The sequence below is a fragment of the Ricinus communis genome, chromosome 4 (assembly GCF_019578655.1).
Source record: "Ricinus communis isolate WT05 ecotype wild-type chromosome 4, ASM1957865v1, whole genome shotgun sequence".
NCBI lineage: Eukaryota > Viridiplantae > Streptophyta > Magnoliopsida > Malpighiales > Euphorbiaceae > Ricinus > Ricinus communis.
Window position 1 is genome coordinate 28,345,972 of NC_063259.1, and position 24,045 is coordinate 28,370,016.

General features: G+C 35.8%; 3 protein-coding genes across 3 annotated transcripts; 2 read left to right on the plus strand and 1 right to left on the minus strand.

Annotated features, from left to right (window-relative positions):
- Window positions 1-793: 793 nt before the first annotated feature.
- On the plus strand, window positions 794-3,800 carry LOC8275505 (serine carboxypeptidase-like 45). The gene is made up of 10 exons (XM_002511058.4): window positions 794-1,292; window positions 1,430-1,531; window positions 1,608-1,703; window positions 2,093-2,185; window positions 2,289-2,368; window positions 2,474-2,755; window positions 2,860-2,984; window positions 3,093-3,185; window positions 3,270-3,387; window positions 3,464-3,800. Exons 1-10 carry the CDS (start codon window positions 1,049-1,051, stop codon window positions 3,611-3,613), a joined length of 1,383 nt encoding a protein of 460 aa, XP_002511104.1. The 5' UTR covers window positions 794-1,048; the 3' UTR covers window positions 3,614-3,800.
- Window positions 3,801-8,310: 4,510 nt separating this feature from the next.
- Window positions 8,311-14,991, plus strand: LOC8275504 (dual specificity protein phosphatase PHS1). The gene is made up of 11 exons (XM_002511057.4): window positions 8,311-8,836; window positions 9,041-9,118; window positions 9,224-9,366; window positions 9,903-10,110; window positions 10,595-10,771; window positions 10,887-11,047; window positions 11,295-12,387; window positions 12,735-12,881; window positions 13,028-13,255; window positions 13,797-13,954; window positions 14,093-14,991. The coding sequence occupies exons 1-11, from the start codon at window positions 8,774-8,776 to the stop codon at window positions 14,490-14,492; spliced, it is 2,856 nt and encodes a 951-aa protein (XP_002511103.1). The 5' UTR covers window positions 8,311-8,773; the 3' UTR covers window positions 14,493-14,991.
- A 274-nt stretch (window positions 14,992-15,265) lies between these two features.
- Window positions 15,266-21,517, minus strand: LOC8275503 (chaperone protein ClpC, chloroplastic). The gene is made up of 10 exons (XM_002511056.4): window positions 21,383-21,517; window positions 19,706-20,285; window positions 19,374-19,489; window positions 19,142-19,264; window positions 18,851-19,036; window positions 18,065-18,280; window positions 17,504-17,721; window positions 16,945-17,020; window positions 16,775-16,864; window positions 15,266-16,546 (listed from the first exon to the last, which is right to left on the minus strand). Exons 2-10 carry the CDS (start codon window positions 20,271-20,273, stop codon window positions 15,365-15,367), a joined length of 2,775 nt encoding a protein of 924 aa, XP_002511102.1. The 5' UTR covers window positions 20,274-20,285; window positions 21,383-21,517; the 3' UTR covers window positions 15,266-15,364.
- Between the last annotated feature and the right edge of the window lie 2,528 nt (window positions 21,518-24,045).

Genomic DNA, 24,045 nt, shown 5'->3' on the forward strand with positions numbered 1-24,045 from the left:
GCGTGTTTGTGGACCATCCTTTTCGTGAGAGAAAATTTTGCAACAGATTAAGGTGGATACCTTATTATATTATCAATACACATTCCAATAACAGAACAAATTCAATTGTCGTATAAGTACAAAAAGAAAATGTGAAGCTAGAACGGCGAGGACCATCTAATCTCACTTCCCCATCAATAGAAACTTCCATCTCCCATCATTCTAACACCATTATTACAACTTCCAATTTCTTCTAATTTTTCAGTTATTCGGCATTACAAAGAATTTCTTTTCAGGGCTTCTCAAATTTAGAAAACAAGATTTTGGGCTGTGCTTCAAAGATAAGAAAAGTTCAAATCAATCAACCAAATTTTTGAAAAACCATAAAAGGGATCTGTTAGAACTGTTGCATATTCCTGCCAATGCCAATCAAGATGCTGCCACATTCTTTGAAGAAGATATCTTTTTTTTCTTTGTCCTTTAAGAACTAATGAAAACAGGCAATTTTCTCACATTTTCTGAGAATTGGAAAGTAATATTCTTGTAAAGCCACTTTCTAAGAACATGTCCTCTCTCTATCTTTTTACTATAATCTAAAAGGATACAAGGTATTTGTGGATTCCTACTTGTCTTATTGGTTTAGCACTAGTGAAAAGAAAACAAAGTTTAAGCAGAACTGTAAAAATTTTCCTGATAAGAAATATCTTTTTTAGGTTTCCTGTAAAAAGCATGCTCAGATTCCATTCTCTCTTTTCCTTTTCAAAAATGCCAACCATTTATGCTGACTCAGATCTTGGCCCTTATATAGCAAGCATAGACCTTAAGTCTCTCGAGTCATTGAGTCTTTCATACATCTCTTTCAACACCATTTCAGGCCTGCAGGCAAAAAGCAGAAACTGTAATGATAATAAAATACAAGTCTAGCTATTTATTTAGTACCCCACCCTCACCTCAGTGTCCTCCACTGACCAACCATTTCTAAACTGTCCTTGCACTCCCAACTGCTTTGTTCTGGTCATTTCCTTTCTTTTTCTCTTTCTTCTTCTTCTGATTCTTAATCTGTGACATTATGAACTCTCTAACATGGAAAGCCATGGCATTGGCTTCAATGATGTTTCAGTCATGCATTTCTTTATCTTCTTCTTTTCATTCTGATAAGATTGTTAGGCTTCCTGGACAACCCCATGTGGGCTTTCAGCAATTTTCAGGTTATGTAAGTGTGGATGACAAAAAGCATAGAGCTCTTTTCTATTACTTTGTTGAAGCTGAAATAGATCCAGCTTCTAAGCCTTTGGTTCTTTGGTTGAATGGAGGTTAGCACTTTCTCACTTTTGTTCTGCATTTATGGCTCAACTCAAATGAGAAATATGTATTGTTCGAATCGAAGATATTGTGGATTTTTTCAATCACGGGGTATTAATGATTAATGGATCAATTCTATAAATTGCAGGGCCTGGTTGTTCTTCTCTTGGAGTTGGGGCATTCTCTGAAAATGGACCTTTTAGACCAAAAGGGAAGGTTTTGGTGAGAAATGAGTACAGTTGGAACAAAGGTATAAAAACTCAAGTCTCTATTTTCTTGCATATGCAGCTGTAGTAAACTGAAGAGGAATCAATATTTTCATGCAGAAGCAAATATGTTATATTTGGAGACGCCAGTAGGAGTGGGGTTCTCTTATGCCACTGATAGCTCATCTTATCTGGCAGTGGATGATGAGGCAACTGGTATAACCCATCTAATTCAGCACCTTCATTCCTTTTTGCTAAGTAGCACAAAAGAATTGACATATTAAACATTATTTGCAACATAATCTGTGGCCAAAATTGTTCCCTCTTTGCTTTTCTCTCTTTGACCAGAAAAAGCAAAAGTTTTCCACCTTTACAAATCATGGGGTTACAGTTTTTAAACAGTGTTTGTCTCCCTACTGTTGCTCTTTGGGCCAAAGCATAAAGAACAAAACGTAATAAATGAGTTTTTTCTTTTGCTTGTTTTGGGGTGTTTTAGGTTCTGAAGAGCTCTCATTTACCTGCATATTAGGCTTTCCAGAATTTACCAAATAGAACAGTGTTTCCACGCTGAACAGTGTTCTAAAGCTATATTTTGTTTTCTTAAGCTAGGGACAATCTTGTATTCTTGAAACACTGGTACAACAGGTTTCCTCAATATAGGCATAGGGACTTGTTTATAACAGGGGAGAGCTATGCAGGTACAAATGGTTATACACTTAAACTCCAGTCTTTTTGTAATCCAATTATAAATAAGAAGTGTCTTAAATGTTGTGCTTCATTTCCACTCATCTATCCGACCAGGTCATTATATTCCTCAACTTGCAAAGCTTATGGTGGAAATTAACAAAAAGGAAAAGTTATTCCACTTAAAAGGCATTGCAGTAAGTAACCTTTTCTTCGATTATATTCTATGTAGTTCTTGGGATTAATTTTGCTTTGTCGTATTCTTTGAGCATTGAGCTGAAGATTTGTCTCCTATGTTGCAGTTGGGTAATCCTGTACTAGAATTTGCTACAGATTTTAATTCAAGAGCTGAGTACTTATGGTCTCATGGGTTGATATCAGATTCAACATTCAAAATGTTCACTGCTGCTTGTAACTATTCGAGATATGTGAGTGAATACTATAGAGACTCACTTTCAACTATTTGTTCACGCGTTATGAGCCGAGTTAACACAGAAACCAGTAGGTTCGTGGACAAATATGATGTTACACTTGATGTTTGTATTTCATCAATCCTCTCACAATCAAAGGTTTTAAGACCGCAGGTAACTCTTCTGTGCAAAATCAGTTGCCTTTCAACTTTCATGTCCGCATTCTTATTACTATTGTTATTATTATTTTGCTTATTTGATGAATTCTTCTTTGGCAGCAAGTATCAGAGAGGATAGATGTATGTGTAGACGATGAAACCATGAATTACCTGAATCGAAAAGATGTGCAGAAGGCTTTACATGCTCGGCTTGTTGGGGTTGGCAGATGGGAAGTTTGTAGCAAGTAAATTCTCTTCGTGCTTTGCTAAGATACAGAAAAACTCAGAAACGTCATAATGGCTCTTTTATTTGGTAATCAAAGTAAAGGATACTACTTTTCTTTTTATCACAGCATTCTGGATTATGAGCTGCTCAATCTAGAAATACCCACAATATCTGTTGTTGGATCACTTGTCAAGGCTGGAATTCCAGTGTTGGTTTACAGGTACAACTCAGACTTATATTTAAGTTTTTCTTAGTGATATCACTAAGGTGTTATACATATTTTAGAATAACATAAACTCTACAGCGGAGATCAAGATTCTGTTATTCCCTTAACTGGTAGCCGCACCCTTGTCCACGGACTGGCAAAGGAGTTAGGACTCAACACAACTGTCCCCTATAGAGTTTGGTTTGCAGAAAAACAGGTAATAAAACATGTCTAACTTAGAGGGCTCAGGTTTAATACAATCCTGAAACTAACGCACGCCTTCTTCGATTTAGGTTGGTGGATGGACTCAGGTTTATAGTGACATCCTCTCATTTGCCACAATAAGGGGGGCTGCTCATGAGGTTCCGTATTCGCAGCCTGAAAGATCATTGGTGCTATTTAAATCATTTCTGGAAGGCAAACATCTCCCTGCAGTTCTATGATGGGGTGGTGATGTCCAAAGATCATTTTGACAGGGTGAGATTGTAATGTACATATTTGATGTTCTTATAGTTACTAAAAAAGCATTCTTTGTCTTTGCAAAAAGGAAAAGGGAAAAGGAATCATAGTGTGAGTGTGATTATGTGGTTTTCTCAAAATGCTATATATGTTGATCTTTGGATCTTTGAATTGGAGAAATTCTGTAAAAGTTGTTTTGTAAGAATTTCGTTAAAAAACGGGGTTAATAGCACTAAATCATACACTTCAGGGGCTCAATAGCATACACACTTTCAGTTGGGAGGTTCAATAGCAAAAGAAGTCCAAAATTCAGAGGCCTTTTAATAGGCTTAGCATGCCCTGTGATTTTAACACTATTGCATAAAGCAGAAGTCTTCATATTTGGATATCTTGCTTGCCAGGAAACCCAAAAAAAAAAAAAGGAAAAGAAAATTCAGACAGATGGAATTCACTTTCAAAATGAAACTTATTGGACTGAACTTGGTAGGATTCGTTGATCCTAGTTCAACTTAGGAAGCTTTGGTCATCATCAACGATGGCTGTAGTATAGAACTGCACAAGGCAAGGACATGGCATCAATTGAGATTCTGGAGTAGGTCTCAGAAATTCCCATTGTCTATTTCGTTTCCATTAAAAGAGCAGCCAGAGTCAAAGATAGGTGTTCACAAAAAAAAAGAAAAAAAAAAAAAAGCAGCTAGAGTCAAGGTGGTTGTTGTGGTGGTGAGATACGATACCTTTTTTGTGGTTATTTGTCTTCTTCTTCTTTAAGGAAGCTAAGATCTCTGAGGTATGTTTGTTTTGAGATTTAAGTAGAAAATGAGAGAGTTTAGAGCAGAAAATGAGAGTGATATGCCAAGAATAGAAGGGGAGAGACAATTTCATGGTGATTTCTGTTTTGATTTTCTTTTAGTTTCACTTTTTATATTAAAAGTATTTTACTATTCAATTAGAGATATTACATCACGTGTTTTCATGTTATTAAAAAAATTACGTGTTCGAAATCCGTATAATCACACGATATATTATATAGACGTACGATCAATTTATCTTTAAATTTATTCAAAAATAAATATACTTAATTTAAATTTCTTTAATAAATAACTCCTAACTTATGTCTAATATTAAATACATTTAATTTAAATTTTTTTCTAAATAGTTTTTGAACTTGTATTCAAAGATTAAATACATCCAATTTAATTTTGTTGAAAAATAAAATAAAATAAAACTTTTAAATTTCAATTGAATTATAAAAATTAAAATAATATTTATTTTATTAATTTATTGATACAATATATAGGGATGCACTATATAAAAGCATATTTAACAAAATTTAAAATTTAAAATTTTATTGACTAAAATGATAAGTTACGACCATTTATTAAGAAAGTTAAAATTTAACTTATTTAGTATTTATTATTTTTGAATCAATTAAATCTAAATTTAAAATTCTTTTAAATAAGCTTTTATATAGCATATCACTGTATTAATAAATTAAAGAAATAAATATTATTTTTAATTTTCATAATTTACTTAGAATCTAATTTACTTTTTAAAAATAGAGTTTAAATTGAATGTATTTGGTCCACACAAGTTCGGGAGACTATTTACTGAAAATGTTTAAATTTAGTATATTTAATCATTGAATTTAAGTTCAATGAGTTATTTACAAAAAATATTTAAATTGAATGTATTTAATCTTAGGATAATATTCTATCCTTTTTAAGGACCACGAAATATTCTTGATATAAAAGCTCATCTCTACCTTTTTTTGATCTTTCTTAATAAGTTGAGAGGGTAAAGTAATCCTTTAGTCAGTAAAACTTCCTTTTTTTCTTTTCGGGAAGATACAAATTTGCCCTACATAGATCAAATATACTTCTCAACTAATTTTTAGGGCATTTTCACTCATATTTTGACCGACCGTCAAGTATAACATCTGATTGAGATGATACCTATTTTTTTTTTTTCTTAATTTTCTTTCTAATGCACATACCCGTTTTGGTGAATAATTGATTTAAGCATTATACACCCTACTAAAATTAATTCCTCGCAGTTATTTTTTTTACTTTGAAAAAATCCAATAAGAATCCCATTTCAACATTATATTTACCAAAATAAGATTGGATATCAAAAAAACTCTAGCCTTTAGATAAAAAACCAAAAAAATCATAAATACAAGATGAAATATATAGAGAGTGGGATTTTTGTTACTCTTATTATAGCTCTAGGTGTTGCTTTAAAGCTCACTCTTAAACTTTACTCACTATTTTCTTTGAGATTAATATTCTTTTTACATCCTCTTATTATTATTATTATTATTATTATTATTATTATTTCTTCCAATTATTTGACTCGTTGCTCATAATAATGGCTTTAGTAATGTCCAACAATTTTGTTAGAGATAAAAAAATAAAGTCTTCAAATGTTCCAACAATGATAATATACATAATAGTGAGTTTGCTATTCTCTACGTCTCATTTCCACTCCTTTGATGATGATTTTTTTTTTTCCTACCATCAATTTATTGAAATTGGAGTCTTTTGTTACTAGTTCTAGTCGATACATTAACTTCACGACAATAAAGATGTATCGGTAATGATATGTGGTGATACAAATCAAACTAGCACAACGAATTCTACTCCAACAAGGAGTCTTGATGATGCAATCTTACTAGCTCAAGAAATCCTAATCCAATAAGGAATCCTGACTCAATTAGGAATCCTAACCCTGCAAAGAATCCTGATGATATTAGAAATTCAAGCAACAAAAGGAATCCTAATTCAACTAGGAGTCCTAGTTCGATTCAAATTACAAGTCAATGAGCTTATCAAAGACATTTGGGCTAAGGATACATCAAGGCTTGAAGAATTAAATTTAAGTTCAAGGCTTATTAATATAATTCAGTTTATTGGATTTGGATGAATCTAATTAGGCTTAAAAAGACTAAAGAAGCTTAATTGGAGCATGAAAACTTTGGGCGTAACTTGACTTATGTTATGAGACTTATCTATATGAATTATGTAAAATAGGATTTTATGGCTTATTATGGGCGGCCACACATTTATTTTAACCTAATTAGGACTATGTTTAAGTTATCTCTTTTAATTATGAACGTCATCTTTATCTTAAATGAGATGTAAATCCTTATTAATTAAGATTTAGGGTTTTATAAGGCCAATATGAGGCTAGTACGAATTTTAATGTAAAATTAAGTTGAAATTAAAGTTAAATGATAATTGGTATTTTTACCTTAAAGCTTATTTGGTTTGTCTTTGTATTTTTTATTTGAATGCAAATCTTACTTATCAAGGAGTTGATCTATCCTTGTGGCGTGCTTGAAATTGGGGGTTTAAGAGAATTAGTTTTCCTTAGGTTATAATTATTGATCATTTTTTTAAGTAATCTGTTTTCTAATCTTTCTTAGGGGTTAAACTGAATTGGTTCTTGGGGTTTGCAATTCAAAAGGAGTTTTCAAGCTTATTCATGGAGGTTCTATATCATTTGGCACTAGTTCTTGATAGATTTGTATAGAGCTCGTGAACACACTCTCAAGGGTTCCATGTCAAATCACAAAGAAAAGATCAGTGAACCAATGGACTTGGTGTCCAAATTAGCTCTTGGATGGTTAAGTCAGTATCTAGAATGATTATGGCAAAGTAACAATGTATTGAATGAAAAAAAAAACTTGTATTATACATGTAAGAGATATGTATACATATCTAATCAACAGGAATAGTGACTTAGAGAGAGAGAGAGAGAGAGAGAGAGAGAGAGAGAGAGAGAGAAAAGTGTTTTCAACTTAGCAATTTTGTTATAACCGTTTACGAGATAGGAATACGTGGCTAACCTGTGTTACTATAACATCATTAAAGGATTTTACATTACATTTAGACTTTCCAATCTAATTGGAATTTTAAACAGTGTTTGTTGATGTCTTAATGATCACTCAGGATATAAGATTTTAGACACTCTACTAACACGTGGCCTTAGTTTGTGGTTCTTTAGTCAAAAGCTCGATAGTTTGACTTGGTCGAACATCTTATCCTATCAGTTCTAGTAGATACTTCCTTTAGCCAACAACTTTATTAGCTTATTTTTCTAAGATATATGGCAACATAAGTAAATTGGTGAGACTATTGTGACAAATTCTAAATAATTTTCATTAGGATTTTAGAATTCTTTTTATTTAAATATCGACATTATCAAATTTTGGACAATTTATATGTATAGCATATATCTATTTAAGTTTATTAATTTTGATTTACTATATATATCATTGATACAAGAGCCTTGAAAGAAATTAATAAAAAAAAACTAAAAATAAAAAGACATTAATAGAGAAGAAGACAATTTTTCTTTTTCACAACAATTATTTTGAATCAGTAGATGTGCAGTATACGGATCCCATCTCAAATGGAAAAAGTCTGTATAATACTTAATAACGGTATGCGGGGGCTAAAATAACAATAAAAATATATTATTGAAAGGTAAATGTTTTAAAAATTAGTTGAGGGGCATATTTAATTCACGGGTAAACATTAGGAGTAAATTCGTGATAGATTGCAGAGGGAAGATAAGACGGTGACATTGGCAGCGTGTGATCTGGACGTCTTGAGTGTTAGATTCATCTTCAGCTTCTGCTATTAACCCAGAAGACAACGTTTTACATAATGACCCCTCACCGACCATGGCCACCTCGCCAACATACCAAGGCAGAAGGAAAAAAAGGAAAACATGGGCCCCATTGATGACCCAGAAGACCTGCAAGCTAAGGTAGTAGAATAGTAGAGAGTGTGAAAGCAATGATTGCAGAAAACCAAAAGAGAAGGGGAGCCAGAGTGTTCTTTATTCGCCCTTTTACACTTTACTTGCACAAGCAGCGCCTGCCCTTCTAATCTACACCCACTGCTATTTCTGTACTCTCTCTCTTCTTCTCCAATCAACAGTCAACCCCACCTCAAAAGGCGCCAACTTTCCTTCTCTCTCAACCCAAATATTGCCTGCCTCATTTTCTTTTCTTTTACTTTTCTAATTTGACTCTGTATAATAATAAACTGATATCGGCAGTACAAGTACAATCCTAATTTCAGGAAAATATAAAATAAAAATAGAAATTGAAAAAATAAGCCAAGAAAAATAGAGAAATGGCAAAAGAGCAAAAGGAAAGCTCTGTAGCAATCATCAATAGCACCACCCTACATCCTCAGGTACATAATTAAATAGACAAAAAAAAAAAAAAAAAAGACCTCTTTTTCTTTCAAATTCATTACACCTATGCAAGTACATTGTTAATGTTATTATAGATTTAGATGGACTCCTCCTTAAATTTGAGGATCTAGGATATTCACATTGTCAAGATCTCTCCTTTTGTGTTGCGGCCTGGCATAAGTATATATATGGTGGAATTGCAGGACAAAGAAGAAGAGAAGGAACTGGACTTGGGATCAGAAGAGCCTGACGCTCCTTTGCCTCTCACCGTCACTTCCCGGGTAAAATCTGACTTTTTAACTTTCTGTAAAACAAATGAAAGCATCAATCTTGATTTTGAAGTGATATTTTTTGGAAATGGAAAATGATTATATGGAAAGATGCAGGTATTGTATATGTTGGGAGATATAACGGCTGGTCCGGCATATCGCTTTTCACAATGGCTGGAATCGGTTCGTAAGAGAAGCGCCAAATATCGCTCCTCTGGCTTTCCTCGCCGCCTTCACGGGCTTGACAGCATGCCCTCTGGGTCTTCCTTCTATTTTTCTCTCTCGCACTTATAATACCATAAGAAGAAAGAAGTTTCTGTGATATAATTAATCATGATGATTTAAAAGTTCATGTAACTATGTGACAATTTATTTACTGGAGGTTGCATTTTGAACTAAACTAATTAGTGTCTAGGAGTGAATCTACCTGCATATTCAGAACTGAGAAATGTTCATTGAATGATTTGAATTTGGCTACTAAACTTAGAATTTATACATGTAAGGAATGATAATGGAAGGTTGGGCTTTGGAAATTTAAACTTGTATTTGTAATCTAAGTTTCTGGTTTGGTTTATATATGGATTCTTGTAGATAATAGGAAATGCATTACCACCATGGCAATAATAGGCCCTTAAAATTGACCTGCCTGTGACAGTATAATACACAAAAGGGAGTTTAAGCTGCTTTAAAGTTGTGCTAGTTTACTATATTTTTACTGAACTTTGGGTTTATCTGCATGGGAAGTGATAATGATGTTATCCTTTTTAACATGTTTGTCAACACTGTTGCCATCCAGCTCAGGAGAATTGCTTGTTGATTCAAAAAGTGAACCACCCCCTGAACAAGTTCCTGAGATCAGTTTATGGGAAAGGCTTGGTAAAGCAGCTGTATTGGATATTGAGTCGAGCTCATTTTCCTGGGACATGCTCTCTTCACTCCATCACACTGAGCATAGTAGTAGCACCGAACAATCCGAGGATGAATTGAATAATAAAGCTCTTGAGGTGAGTAATCTTATTTCACCAAGGCATTTGCTGAGCAGCATCTGGCTCCTAATTTATTCTAAGAAAAATAGAAGCTAATGGTACACCAATTAACCATGTTCAATGTTCTTGTCACTTCCTATCTCTTAAGATCATGTCTGTAACTCATGAAAGAATATCGATATTACACATTATGGCTTATTGAACACTGAAATAGAATTACCAACTCATGGCAATAATAGGCCCTTGAATTTGGATCTCTGGAATTGAGCTTTACTTATTAAATAGTGTGAGATGGATTACCAGGCTATTATATGAGTGAATTCCAGAAATCATGTGATAGGACATAGTGAAACTACAATAACTTATTATTGTATGCTACATTCTTGTCTACAGAATATTGTATTCTGCCTGCAGTATACGATAGAAATTGAGAGAAGAGAGCATTGCATCGCTGTTTCTCTTTTCTTCTGTTACCTCAAATTTTCATCTGTAATGTGTGTAGGTAACTGTAAATTCTGGAGGAGTTGTCTTCTTTGCCTTATTCAATCAGCATGGAAATGATGATGCTTTTCCAAAGGAAGCAGCAGCTGTCATAAAATTTTCATCTTCAAGGATGGCCATACAATCTGAACGCCTTGGATATGAATTTGCAAAGTGGTTAGGAGTCCGAACTCCACAGGTTATTGTTTTACTTTTACTGTGGTAGTTTTATGAACTCAGACCTTCTCTTAGACATCCTGCCACATTCTCTTACTCTCTTAATGATAACAAATAATTCTGTTGGTGTATTGCAGGCTAGAGTTATTCATAACTGCAGCACAGAGTGGCTCCAGATTAAGGAGGCTGCAGAAAAAGCAAGACTTTCAGCAACTTCAGAAGGAGATGAAGTTGGTGAAGTTACATGTTCAGAACTTTTGGAAGCTCTTGAACTTAGCCGATGCCTTCTTTTGATGAGGTGAAATCGAAACTTATTATATGAACTATATAAGCTTTCTATAGTCAATGTAGGCTGAAAGGAGCCAGGGCAACTTCCATTGTACATAATCAAATGAGGCTTTTTTAAATTGTTAGGGGAGCCTTAGGAACATTGTGATTAGAAATCCCAGGAACTGAAATGGAATTGGCTCCCTGAACTCTCTTTATCAATTTCTCTGGTCTGGTCAATTTCCTCACTCTAATAGTCAAAACCTTATATGTTGCAGTTACATTCATGGATCTCCTTTATTGGAAAGCTCAGCTGCATTCGAATCACGGGAAACTGCAGAAAGAACTGCAGCAGCTTTAGGTAGGGTCTTGATGTTGGACCTTGTCATCAGAAATGAAGATAGATTGCCTTGTCGGCAGCTCAGATGGCGTGGAAATGCAGCAAATCTGTTGTTGGCTGATAATGTGCTATCTGTAGATATGAATGCATTGGAGGATGCTTTTGATTCAGCGATTAACCGATACAGACCAAGGGTGATGAGAGCTCTTCAGAAAGAAAGAAGGGCAACTTCATTGCATAGTAGATTGAGCTCTCATGAACCAGAATTGGTATCGCAGGGCTCTGATCTTTCTGATGTCACAGAATCTCCAAAATCTAGTAACAGAAGCCTAAGAAGTCAAACATCAGATGAATCAATATCCTCTGAACTCCACAACTTTCGAATTGTGGCTATTGACTCTGGTGTTCCTCGGCGGCCTCCCGCTGGAAAACGTGCAAATGACCAGGCAAATTACCCTAAATTGGTTGAGTTACTTCTCAACTGTTCTGATTACTCCTCTAATTTGTTATATGACATAACAGGAGGGAAATTAGGATATCCTTCTTTAGAAGACACCCACACAACTGATATACGGACCACAGAAGTTAGTTCAGGTGTTCAGGAATTTCGTAGTGGATTCCGTGCTGCTCTTAGGGATCTTCAAAGTTTCCATATTTTCCTTTTAACACTTCATCAAAAACTAGATAGCTCGTTACGAGCATTTTTGAATATTACAAGTAAAACTTCTGGGGACTCTGACAAAGAAGATATTGCGGTTCCTGAGTCACCTTTGCATGGGTTTGCAAATTGTCCTTCTCCGCCAGCTCAAAGTAAGGAACGGGTCCTTAACGATAATCATCCAGATTTTAGTGATTCAGAATTGCAGAGAACAGCCCCAAGGTCAGCATCTTCAGGAAGTAAAGAAACCTCAGATTGTCGTTCCCCCATGTCCAGGGAAAGCTGGCCAGGGAAGTTCTCCAAAGGGAGTGGAGAGCCCCTTCAAAGCCTCCGTTTGACATCAAAGATTCGTGACATCCATAAGTGTGCCAAGGTTGGTATACTAACGAGTTCTGGATTTTATACTCTTACCAGAAATAAATTCCAAGCTATAGCATAGTATGGTTTACTGGTTGATCTGTGGCAGGGGTTCTCTTGTATGTTGCGTAGCATTATTTAAAATCCATATAATCTTTCAAACCTGACTGGAATATGTACTAGGGAACATTATTAATTGCATTTTTATTACTTTTTAATAGAGATACTTCACCAAAAGTCGTTCCAAATACTAGAAAAAACAGAAATAGAATGTTGTGCGCTGAAAAAGCAAAACTTATCCTAATTAAATTATTATATTACTAGCCCATGTCTTAGTTTTTGAACTCCTATGATTCTGTTCAGGTTGATACAGAATCAAATAAAGAGCTGGAACTGTGGAACGAAATGCTGAGGAATGATGCTATCAAGCTCTGTCAAGAGAACAATTTTAATACAGGATTTTTTGAAGGCAGTGATAATAACTGTGTTGTTGATGCTTATGAGTTGAAGGTAATATGTCCATGCCGATGCAATACTTCTCGCCCGTGTTCAATAAAACATACCCTTTTTCTTCAAAGATTGTCATTTTCTGTCATCTCTGCCCTCTTCTTTTCTTCCTGGATCTAAATCCCTTTCCATTTTCAATTATCTTACAGGTCAGACTAGAACACATTCTTGAGAGAATATCATTGATTTCTGATGCTGCAAATACAGAGAAACCATCATCAATCACAAATAGTTTGTTCATTGGTGGGGCCCTAGCTGCTGGATCCACTTATACTTTACAGCATATAGGAATCACTCACATATTGTGTCTGTGTGCCAATGAAACTGGACAATCAGATTCTCAGTACCCTGACCTATTTGAGTACCGAAATTACTCTGTAAGTATTCTTTTTCCCTTCCTCTATTTGCACTAGGCCCATCCTTTAGCGGACAACTCTTTTGCTTTGTTTTCCTGTGCATGCACCAAACTTTGACATATTCCTTCTTGTTGTGAGCAATGGTCAAGCACAAAAACCAATTAGCAAACTATATCAGAAATTGTATGATAAAAAAATGTAGAGTTTAAAGTGGGTCTGTGCTTATTTCCACTTCAAGCCTAATATGTAGTCTCATAAGTGTTAGAGATATAAATCTATTCTTAGAACTTCAATTAATAGCATCAGTTTCTGGATGGAAATATATTTTGACAGATGCAAGTTTTTTACCTCTGAAAAGTTGATACTTTATAGGAAACTGTTCTTTTAGTTCTTGCTTTACTCTTTAACGTTTCTTTCTCTTGACCCTTATTCTTTCTGGGGAAAAAGAAAAATGGATGAGATGTGATTACCCATTGTGGAGTTCGTACATATTATTGTTCCTCAAACATTAGATTCTAGCATGTTTAGAATGTTCTTGACGGTTCTCATCTTATATGAACAGATATGTGACAGCGAAGATTCAAATATCAGCAGCATTTTTGAAGAAGCTTCTGATTTTATTGATGATGTAGAATCAAAAGGCAGGAAGGTTCTAGTTCATTGCTTTGAAGGGAAAAGTAGAAGTGCCACGTTGGTGCTTGCTTACCTAATGCTCAGGAAGTAAGTGGCATTTACTTGGAATATGAAAAAAAAAAAACCCAATGTGGAAGAATCTACATCAGCATGCTTGCTGATATAGTATCTCCACTTCTGCACCAATCTACACTCTGTACAATGAGGCTTTGCTGGTTGGTGCAGGAACTTCACTCTGTTAGAAGCCTGGAATGCCCTAAAACGAGTTCACCGCCGAGCTCAGCCCAATGATGGATTTGCAAGAACTTTATTAGATCTTGACTGTAAATTGCATGGGAAGATGTCAATGGAGTGGCAACAACGGAGGCCAACAATGAAAGTCTGTCCCATATGTGGGAAGAATGCTGGTCTAAGCAGTAGCTCACTGAAGCTCCATTTGCAGAAATCGCATAAAAAGCTATCATCAGGGAGTGTGGATAGCGCAATGACTATGGAGATACAAAAAGCTTTGGAAGCTTTAAAAATGACCCGAAGTGGGAGTGTCAGCCCCTCAACGCAGTCTGCATCAGTTATGGATGACCTAGGCCTGCCGATTCCTAGTTCGTTTGCTACAACAAAATCATAAAGCGTTTTCAGTTTCTGCTTTCAAGTCCACATTAGATCTCTGTTGGAAATTGAGAACTAGGGCTCTTTGATGCATCAAGATTAGGAGATCACCTGCATCAAATGCAATGAGCTGCCTCAGTGAAGATGTGAATACACCCACCATTGGAATATAAATTTTCTCGAGGGTATCAAAATCATAATGCAGTCTGACTATCCGTTGCTGAGACTGCCCCTAGTCACAATTCAAGATTGAAGGTTATACATAAATACGAAAGCAACATTATATGAAACCTTATGCCACTGCTGTAACGTTACAATGAATGACTGATAGTCACTTTTTGCTGCCCATCGAATGGAGCACAGAATAGTTGTTCGACTCCATCTGCCTTGTGAATCTTTACGTATTCACTTGTTCACTCATAATAGTTGTACAATAAATTGCCTGTAATTGTACCTTTTATTCTTGTAAGTGTTTCAATATATTACATTAGATTTTCTATTCTGAAAAATAATTTTAAGGGGCTTGAATTTTGAATTTTACAGATGCGAGATTGTGTTGCAAGTTGAAATCACAATTTCCCATTACATGACAACCAAAAAGAAAAAAAAAAAAGAAAACTGAGTTATAACTTCCCCATGACTATCCGTTTATTATGAAAAACTAACCCACATACCATGGACTATATGCCGCCTAACTGTTCAATATTCATCCTATTCATGGTGATATAAAAGTACAGCCTTCAACCCACCCAATATCAAATCACAGGCCCCATATCCGCCGCCAAGTAGTCATTGCAACAAAACAGACTACAAACTATATTGCCAATTTAAGTTAAAACGATGCAGTACAAGCAACACAGGAGCATAGATTCCTAAACAGGGAGCCTTTGCTTACACGACTGACAACACATCAGGCAATGCCTCAGGAGACCCACTGCTGCCGTTTAGCACAATAACATTACCATCAGAATCAACATCCACTATAACTGAATCGCCCTCTTTGATCTCTCCTGCAAGCATTTTCTCGGCCATGCTATCCTCTAGTAGTCTCATTATGGCTCTTCGTAATGGCCGTGCCCCATAGCTTGGGTTATACCCTTCTTCAACCACCCTCTCTCTAAATCTCTCTGTAACTTGAAGCTCTATATCTTTGACCTTCAGCCTGTCAAACACTTCCTTCAACATTATATCAGCTATCTCCTTAACCTCTAGCTTAGTGAGCTGCCGGAAAACAATCATCTCATCCAATCTATTTAAGAATTCCGGCCTGAAATACTGCTTCAATTCCTCTGTCACCAGGCTCTTAATTCTATTATAGCTGCTATCCTTCTCATCATAATCAAGGTCAAATCCTATCCGGCGACCTCCTTTCTCAATAACACTGCTTCCGACATTTGAAGTCATTATCAGAAGGGTATTCTTGAAATCCACAGTTCTGCCCTTGCTGTCTGTTAACCTTCCATCTTCAAGAATCTGAAGCATCATGTTGAAGACATCAGGATGGGCCTTCTCAATCTCATCAAATAGTACAACAGTGTAAGGGCGACGTCTAACAGCTTCTGTCAACTGACCACCCTCAGTATAACCAACATAACCTGGAGGTGAACCAATTAACTTGGATACTGTATGTCTTTCCATGAACTCACTCATGTCAAGTCGGATCATTGCTTCTTCAGATCCAAAGTAATAGGCAGCTAGTGCTTTTGCCAGTTCTGACTTTCCCACACCAGTTGGACCAGAAAATATGAAGCTAGCAATAGGACGGTTGGGGTTCTTGAGTCCAACACGTGCCCGTCGAATAGCACGGCTGATGGCTTTGACAGCTTCATCCTGGCCAATGACTCTTTTGTGCAAGGTCTCTTCCATCTTCAGAAGGCGATCTGATTCGTCAGTTGATACTTTCTCAACAGGAATACCAGTCCAGGAAGAAACAATGTGCTGAATGTCTGATTCATTGACAAGAGGACCTACATCTCCTGCCTCAGTCTCAGCCTTGCTCATCTCCTTGCCTTTCTCCACAATAGCTGCAATTTGTGCCCTTAGGTCCATTTCACGGTCCCGTAATTCCCCAGCCTGTTCAAGATTTATGCACTGTTAGTTGAGCAAAGAGGCATTTCCCCCCCTTTTTCAAGGAAGGGAGTACCTGCTTCAAATGATCTTTCATTCTTCAAAAGTTTTCACATATCAAATATGTGAAATTCTATTATCAAAGATATCAGAAAATCATTACTCCTGCACCAAAACTGAAATAAAGCAAGAGTCTTAAAGAATTCAAAGACATGGTAATGGAAAATACTGTACCTTTTCAAAGTCTTGGCTCCGAACAGCTTCATCTTTCTCCTTTGTTATTTGCCTGACCTCTTTTTCAAGCTCCCTAGCTTCCTCGGGAACCTGCAAAACAGATTAGATCATTAACAACTAGCATAGAGGTAAATATGTAGTGGTACGATTACTAGGGTACTAGTCCATGCCTGTGCATGACGTAGGCGAACCCGAGAACCAGCTTCATCAATCAAATCAATTGCCTTATCAGGGAGAAAACGGTCACTGAAAGAGACAGAAAAAATCAATTAACCTAAAGGTGAGAGGAAGAAAGCTTTTGCTGGATTCATTTTATACCATGTCAGAGAAACACATAAAATAAATTCAGGGAAAGCACTTCTAAGATGCTTTATGAAAATAATTTCTATTATTACATATAACTCATTTGATTACATCTCGAGCCTAAATTATTCTTCTCTCCTATTCTTTTCCACTGGCCACCGTAATCAAAATAATTAGCTAATCAAACAATCAAAAGAATTTAACAGCATAAGGTCCAGCAATGGGGCAACCTGATGTAGAAAAGCCAAGATATTTGCATACTAATGATTCTATCACGAGAACATTATGAACTAATTGATGAATCTAGGGTTCAGAATTCAGCAAAGAATAGAGTTCGAATGTTCAGGAAAGAGAAAGAATCTGATGCTTATAGGCTGCTGTGGAGAAATGAGGAATAGAAAGGAAAACAAAACATGGATCACAAACCTGATGTATTGATATGACAACTGCGCAGCAGCTACTAGTGCTTCATCTGTGTAACGGAGCTTGTGGTGGATCTCATATCGCTCACGCAGCCCTTTCAGAATCTGAATGGTTTCATCTACAGACGGCTCAGGCACTTTGACTGGCTGGAATCGTCTTTCTAAAGCAGGGTCCTTCTCGATATGCTTTCTGTATTCATCCAGTGTGGTAGCTCCAATACACTGCAGAATTCAAGATAATAAGTAACGCTTTGGACATAGATTTTTAAGTATATACTACCACATACTAACTTGAACAGGCTTAGAAGCATGTCGTGATTAATTTCTCTTATAGTAGCAAATCAGTGAACAATGAAGGGCAGCAAACCAAAATTTTAAGGATTGTGCTCCCCAGGTGACTGGATTCAACTTATCTCAATCATCTAAGGCACTATGGAATGTGATGGTTAAGATATCAGAGCCTAAAAAATTAATTAGACAGCTCGAGCAGGACAAGCTTCATGTCAAATCAAACTTAGGTCTGTTACTAGTTGAATTCCTTTGCACTCCCTTCCAAAACATGTACCTGCAATTCACCTCTTGCAAGTGCTGGTTTCAAGATATTAGCTGCATCAATTGCACCCTCTGCAGCTCCAGCTCCAATTAAGGTATGCACCTCATCGATAAAGAGAATTATTTCATCACTTTGCTTGATTTCTTCCATTAGCTTCTTCAGTCTTTCCTCAAACTCTCCTCGGTATTTGGTTCCAGCAACTAGAAGACCCATATCCAGGGTAATGACCTACATCACAAAGCCAAAGTAAATAAATAACATTTATGTCGACAAGTCTTTAAATAAAATGACAGGGAAATGCTAGTTTCTTAGAATTCTTCATAATTACTACATGTGTGTATGTGTTTCCGTGTGTGCGCGCATGTGTGAGAGAAAGAGAGAGTAATGTCATGGTTTACTATATTTCCCGTCTCCAACACAACCAAGATACTCGTGTGAAGTGTGGTTCACACACAACATATAGATGACAAAGCAAATAATAATATACCTAGCAGGATAAGAATGCATCATACAAAGACATCGGACGCAATCTAACAAAAGATGATATTTGAAAATCCAAGAACCAATCAGTAAAATGTAAATGTAAGATAACATTTTTTAAGAAGAAAAAAAAAACTTTAACATATTGTATACCAAACAGAAAGCATAGACACCATATAAATCCTAGTGTTTTAGCTAATACTGTGAGTAAGGCCCACTCTGAACCATTTTGACAAATAAGTGACTCATCAGCAGCACCAAAAAGATGAAAGTATTATCTACACATGAACCATGTGAATAAATTGAGCCTACGCCCACCTTCTTTCGCTCAATTGTTTCAGGGACATCACCACTGGCAATACGTTGAGCAAGACCTTCTGCAATTGCTGTTTTCCCAACACCTGGCTCACCAATAAGGCAGGGATTATTTTTAGTTCGGCGACCCAAGATTTGGATGACACGTTCTATTTGTGGCTGTCTCCCAACAACAGGATCCAATTTACCCTGAATGGAGATAAAAATCTTCTAAGGTACCTTCTCCATAACAAATAAGGAATCATAGTATTTTAATAGTTAAGAGGGAGAATAGAACAGTTTGCATTCACTAACCTCCTCTGCCAGCTTAGTCAAATTAGTTCCATACTCTTCGAGCGTGGGCATCTTATTGCTGCCACCTCCTGGTCCAACAGGGGCAGGGATATTTTCTGTGCTTTCACCAACCATGCGAATGACCTAATCACAAGAGGAAAGCCAATTAAATTAGTTTCAATATTGGATAGACAGTCGAGGGATTCTAAACATACCTTAGGTTAACACAAGACTCAATTAAATATTCGCTTACCTGTGTGCGGATGTTGCTAGGGTCAGCACCTAAATTCTCAAGAACACGGGCTGCTACACCTTCACCTTCACGGAGCAATCCAAGCAGCAAGTGCTCAGATCCTATGTAGTTGTGACCTGAAAGATTCATGAAAGTCAGATTTCCAGTTCAGAGAAACACCTTTAAGAGTTTTACCACTTCAAAGACAAAGATTAAAATCCATGACACAGCCTAAAAACATTGCCAAAAGCTTACTCTGCAGTCCAAAGCAAAAACTGGAACAACATTTTCAGGCACTACTTTCAAATACCACATGAGAGAGAGAGAGAGAGAGAGAGAGAGTTGGATCCTACCAAGTTGGCGGGCTTCCTCCAATGAAAGTTCCAAGACACGTTTTGCACGAGGAGTAAATGGAATCTCCACAGCAACAAATCCACTGCCTCTCCCTATAATCTTCTCAACTTCTACACGCGCATCCTTAAGATTGATACCCATAGACTTGAGCACCTTCGCAGCAATACCAGTTCCTTCACCAATAAGACCTAACAGGATTTGCTCTGTGCCAACAAAGTTGTGACCAAGCCGTCTTGCTTCCTCTTGAGCAAGCATAATCACTTTTATTGCTTTTTCTGTGAAGCGCTCAAACATAGCCCTAGGTAGAAACCGCTTAGCTTTCTGTTGCCTGCGTGACATTGTGATTGCAACCCTGGAATGGAAATCTAGTCCAGATCTCAGCATTGTATCTAAACAATTTGAGCTTCGCAATCCAGTATACCCTCTCAATGTCAACGCTGGCAACCGTGAACTACACATCATTTTGGTAGCAGTCCTTCTTGATGTTCCAGATTCTTGAGATTGGCCATGCTTTATATGAGGAGCTAAAGCAGGAACATTTATTGAATGAACTAGAAGCCTCGCCATGTAAGAGACACTCTGCATTACATGATAGTGCACCTCAGTAAATATACCATGTGCAAAGACAAAATGAAATTAAAATAATACAAAGAAAGAAAACATAACACTGATGTTCCATACCCTCAATTAAGTTGATAGTCAAAACTATGAACAAACAATCAGAAATTGCAATTATAGTAAGAAAGAACTACTGGATCTCCAAAAGGAAGAAGCATACAAATCCTTAACAATGGGGAAACAAAGAACAGGAACTGTTTCTTTGTAGCTAACTATAGCTATGACAAGTCCAGAAGGCACAACTATCAAGTCAGAAGTAATTCAAAACCTTGATCAACATTCATCTATGCAGCAAATCAACACAAGACAGAATAATCCTGAATTAGTGCATACTTTATGCTAGGTTGTCAAGATAAATATTGAATGAAGAATAGAGCAATAAAAAATGTTATGCATCTAGTTGTCGGTCAGTTAAATGCATAAACTCATGCATCACTATACACATAAATACATTAAAAAAAAAATCACTATGGTCCAAAGCATAGTGGTCAGGATATTACTATAGGTCAAAAATTGCAAAGAAGCCAATTATACATCCAAAGAGAACTATCAGAAACCACGAACAGCCTTAAAAGATACTATCTTTCTAAGGAAAAGAAAAACTGAATACATTTGAAAGCACGAAGAAACAGGTATACATGTTGTTTTAATTTCACTGGACAATTACCACTCAGAAATTACCTAAAGCCCTTAGCTTTTGAAACTCCAGACTCACTAATACGGACAGACAGAATTAGACTTTGAAAACATTACCAAACCAAGCAAAGCATGAGCATAATTCAGCGACCACTCAGTACAAGTGGCATCATTCTTCAACAGGCAAAAATTGAAAAACAATAAAAATGCATTAACAAAGGCCAAATAAGTAAATACGACAAGTTACGAGTCAAGATGCTGTACATGAAATATGTTAATAGAACAAACAGTAACACTAAAACAAACAGATCAAATCAATTCAAAACCCTAAAATTGAAGTATTGAGACAAAGCATACATGCATGAATTCAAAAACCCTAACTTCCTCACCAGCTTTAAAAGAAATTACTGATAAAAACTCACCTAAAATTTCAGAGATAGAACCGAAAAGAAGAAACAATAATAAAAATGAAAAATGAAAAGAAAGAAGAGACCTAAAGAGGGTCTTTCCTTTTATATAATTTTTATTTTTAAAGAAAAAACAGAGAGAGACTCCTTTTATGGTCGGCCGAGAAGAGAGGATAGATATATAGATGTGGTTTCAATTTTCCCTTTTTTCTTTTTTATCCATTTTAATATTCCACTGTATGTACTCCATCGACCTTCATGCACCTTCGCGGTCGCCTATCAACTTAAAATCACATGCACTTTTGTTTATCATCGCTGTTATAGACCGTCTGATTCGAATAACAGTAAACGTGGTTATACACTAGTGCTGCAGTGGGCACCGCCCACCAGCCTCATCTGTAGGTCAAGCCGCTTCTAATTCCTGTCCTGTCCTTAGATTTCCTACCCATGTACCTAATTTGCCCTCTGACTGGCTACGTCGCTGTAGATTAGCCGTATACGAGACATGAATCTTCTTGATATTATTGGGCATTTTATAAGAAAACAATTACTGCGAACAGAATTCCTGATTAATTGGAATTGAAAAAGAAATTACTTTAAATTAAGAATAACATTTGGGAACAAATTAATCATCGCATTATTAGCCGAGTGAAATATTTTTTTTTGGCATATATTTTTTTTTTATAAAGCAAATAAAACAGAGATTAATATAATTGGAAAATGTCAGGAGGAAAAAAAGGAAAATATTTTGATAGGGAATAAATAGGAAGAGAAAAAAATAGAATTGGGAAAATGAAATTGGATGTGGATGTTGAATATTGCTACTTGTAAGAAGTAGGGCCTCAGATTCAGTGAATGAGATGTGCAGGCTACTTTAAAATATCTTTTTAAAATAAAATTTGGGTTGGCTGTCAAATTTTGACCATGTTCTCAACTCCATCATTATCTTTTTATTTTTATTGTTTTAGTTTCAGGAATTTTCAATGTCTTCTCCTCATACCAAGCAAATTTGGGCCTTGAAGTAAAGACCCCATAATATCACAACTCCCTAGTTTGATGTTATGGACACGGTAATACCATGCAAATATAAGATCTTAAACTGGTCACTGCCATCACTGATATTGGTAAAAAAAAGTGACTGCAATTCCATACTTGCAGGCCTGAATGAAGGAATTTAGAAGAAAAAAATAAAAATAAAAAAGGCTGTTCTACATTTGCAGGCCCACACAGTTGATGAAGTAGGATATTTCTTATTCTTGGAGCTTGGCCGTCCTAAACCCAACAAAGCCTACAGACGGCTGTATATTTGGACCCGGATGTAGGGAAAGAGATTTTTGCCCAAATAATGGGCCGTATTTGAACAGCTCCCGGTGACGCCTGGTCGGACCCAATCTTATCGATGATGAAAGACGACATCTCATTTTGTCCTTCAATTGGCAAATTCTTGTCTCTTTTTTGTGCGTGTCCGAAAAGAAAATAAAAATATCAATATCTTTTTTATAAGATTTATGATTTTCTTTATTTTTTAATTTTTATGTGTTAAAATATAAAAATTACAGTTTTTATAATTTTTTTAAAAGTTAGAGTTTTGATTGATTTTTTTCTTTTTTTTGTTCTGTTTGGTAAAACTAAAAAATAATTGAGAGAAATATCACATCCCAATGTAAAAAATAAAGTAATTATAAAAAGAAATTAAACAGTAAACGCAATTATTTTTATCTTACGAATTTTTAAAAAATTGCAACAGGGAAATTCCTCCAGAGAAGACATGCATGTCAATGTAAAATCATGGGATTGTAAGAGTGAAGATAAGATCGGACCCAAGTTTATGGTGGAGGCTAACTCCAGGATTAATTGGATTATTTAAGAACTTTCTTATGTTTATATTTCTGACCAACTACTAAGCCAATGAAACACGACAATAAAACCCGTTGACAAACGAGGACTTGCTAACTCCCCTTCGTAATTTCATCACCCTTATTGATAATTGTTACAACTAACTATATATGCATATGTGGTTGGTATTATGTGAAAGTTTTGAGTTTAGGCTTCATGGTAAACCAAATTTCATATTGATTTATTATATTCAATCTAATCATTTGGAAGAAAACATATGGAAAGACAAATGTACAATTGAAGTGTACCCACATAAAGAAAAAAGAACTAAAAGAAAAAGAAAAAAAAAATTAACGATATTCGATTCCATGTACAAGTATTAAGCAACGTTGGGTAGAGTGACCCACAGCGAAGGGCAGTTTTATTTATGGGCCAATGTGGTAAGGCAGATTCACGGGGTTCGCAAGAGCAAAATTAAAGGCTGTTAAAGGTTCCCTTGGGTAGCAAATGGCAAATGCCAAAAACCCAAATAGGAGAAGAGTAATTAAGGTTCGTGTCAACCTCTTCTTTACTCTCTCTTTTTCATTTATTTCACTTAAATGTGGTCCTTTTCTCCACTTGCCTGCTCCCTTCATACTCTAGATTCAGTGGGTCCAAACCAAACTGCTTACTGATTATTTATTATTTATCTACGGTAAAGAAATTCTATTCTTCTTATTAAAAGAAAGGACATTGAAGATCCACATTCAATATTAAATCTGTTGGGTATATAATATTGTATACGCAGTAATTCTAAACCTAACTCTTAACCCAAAAGTATGTTCCTCTCTATAATTTGCAAC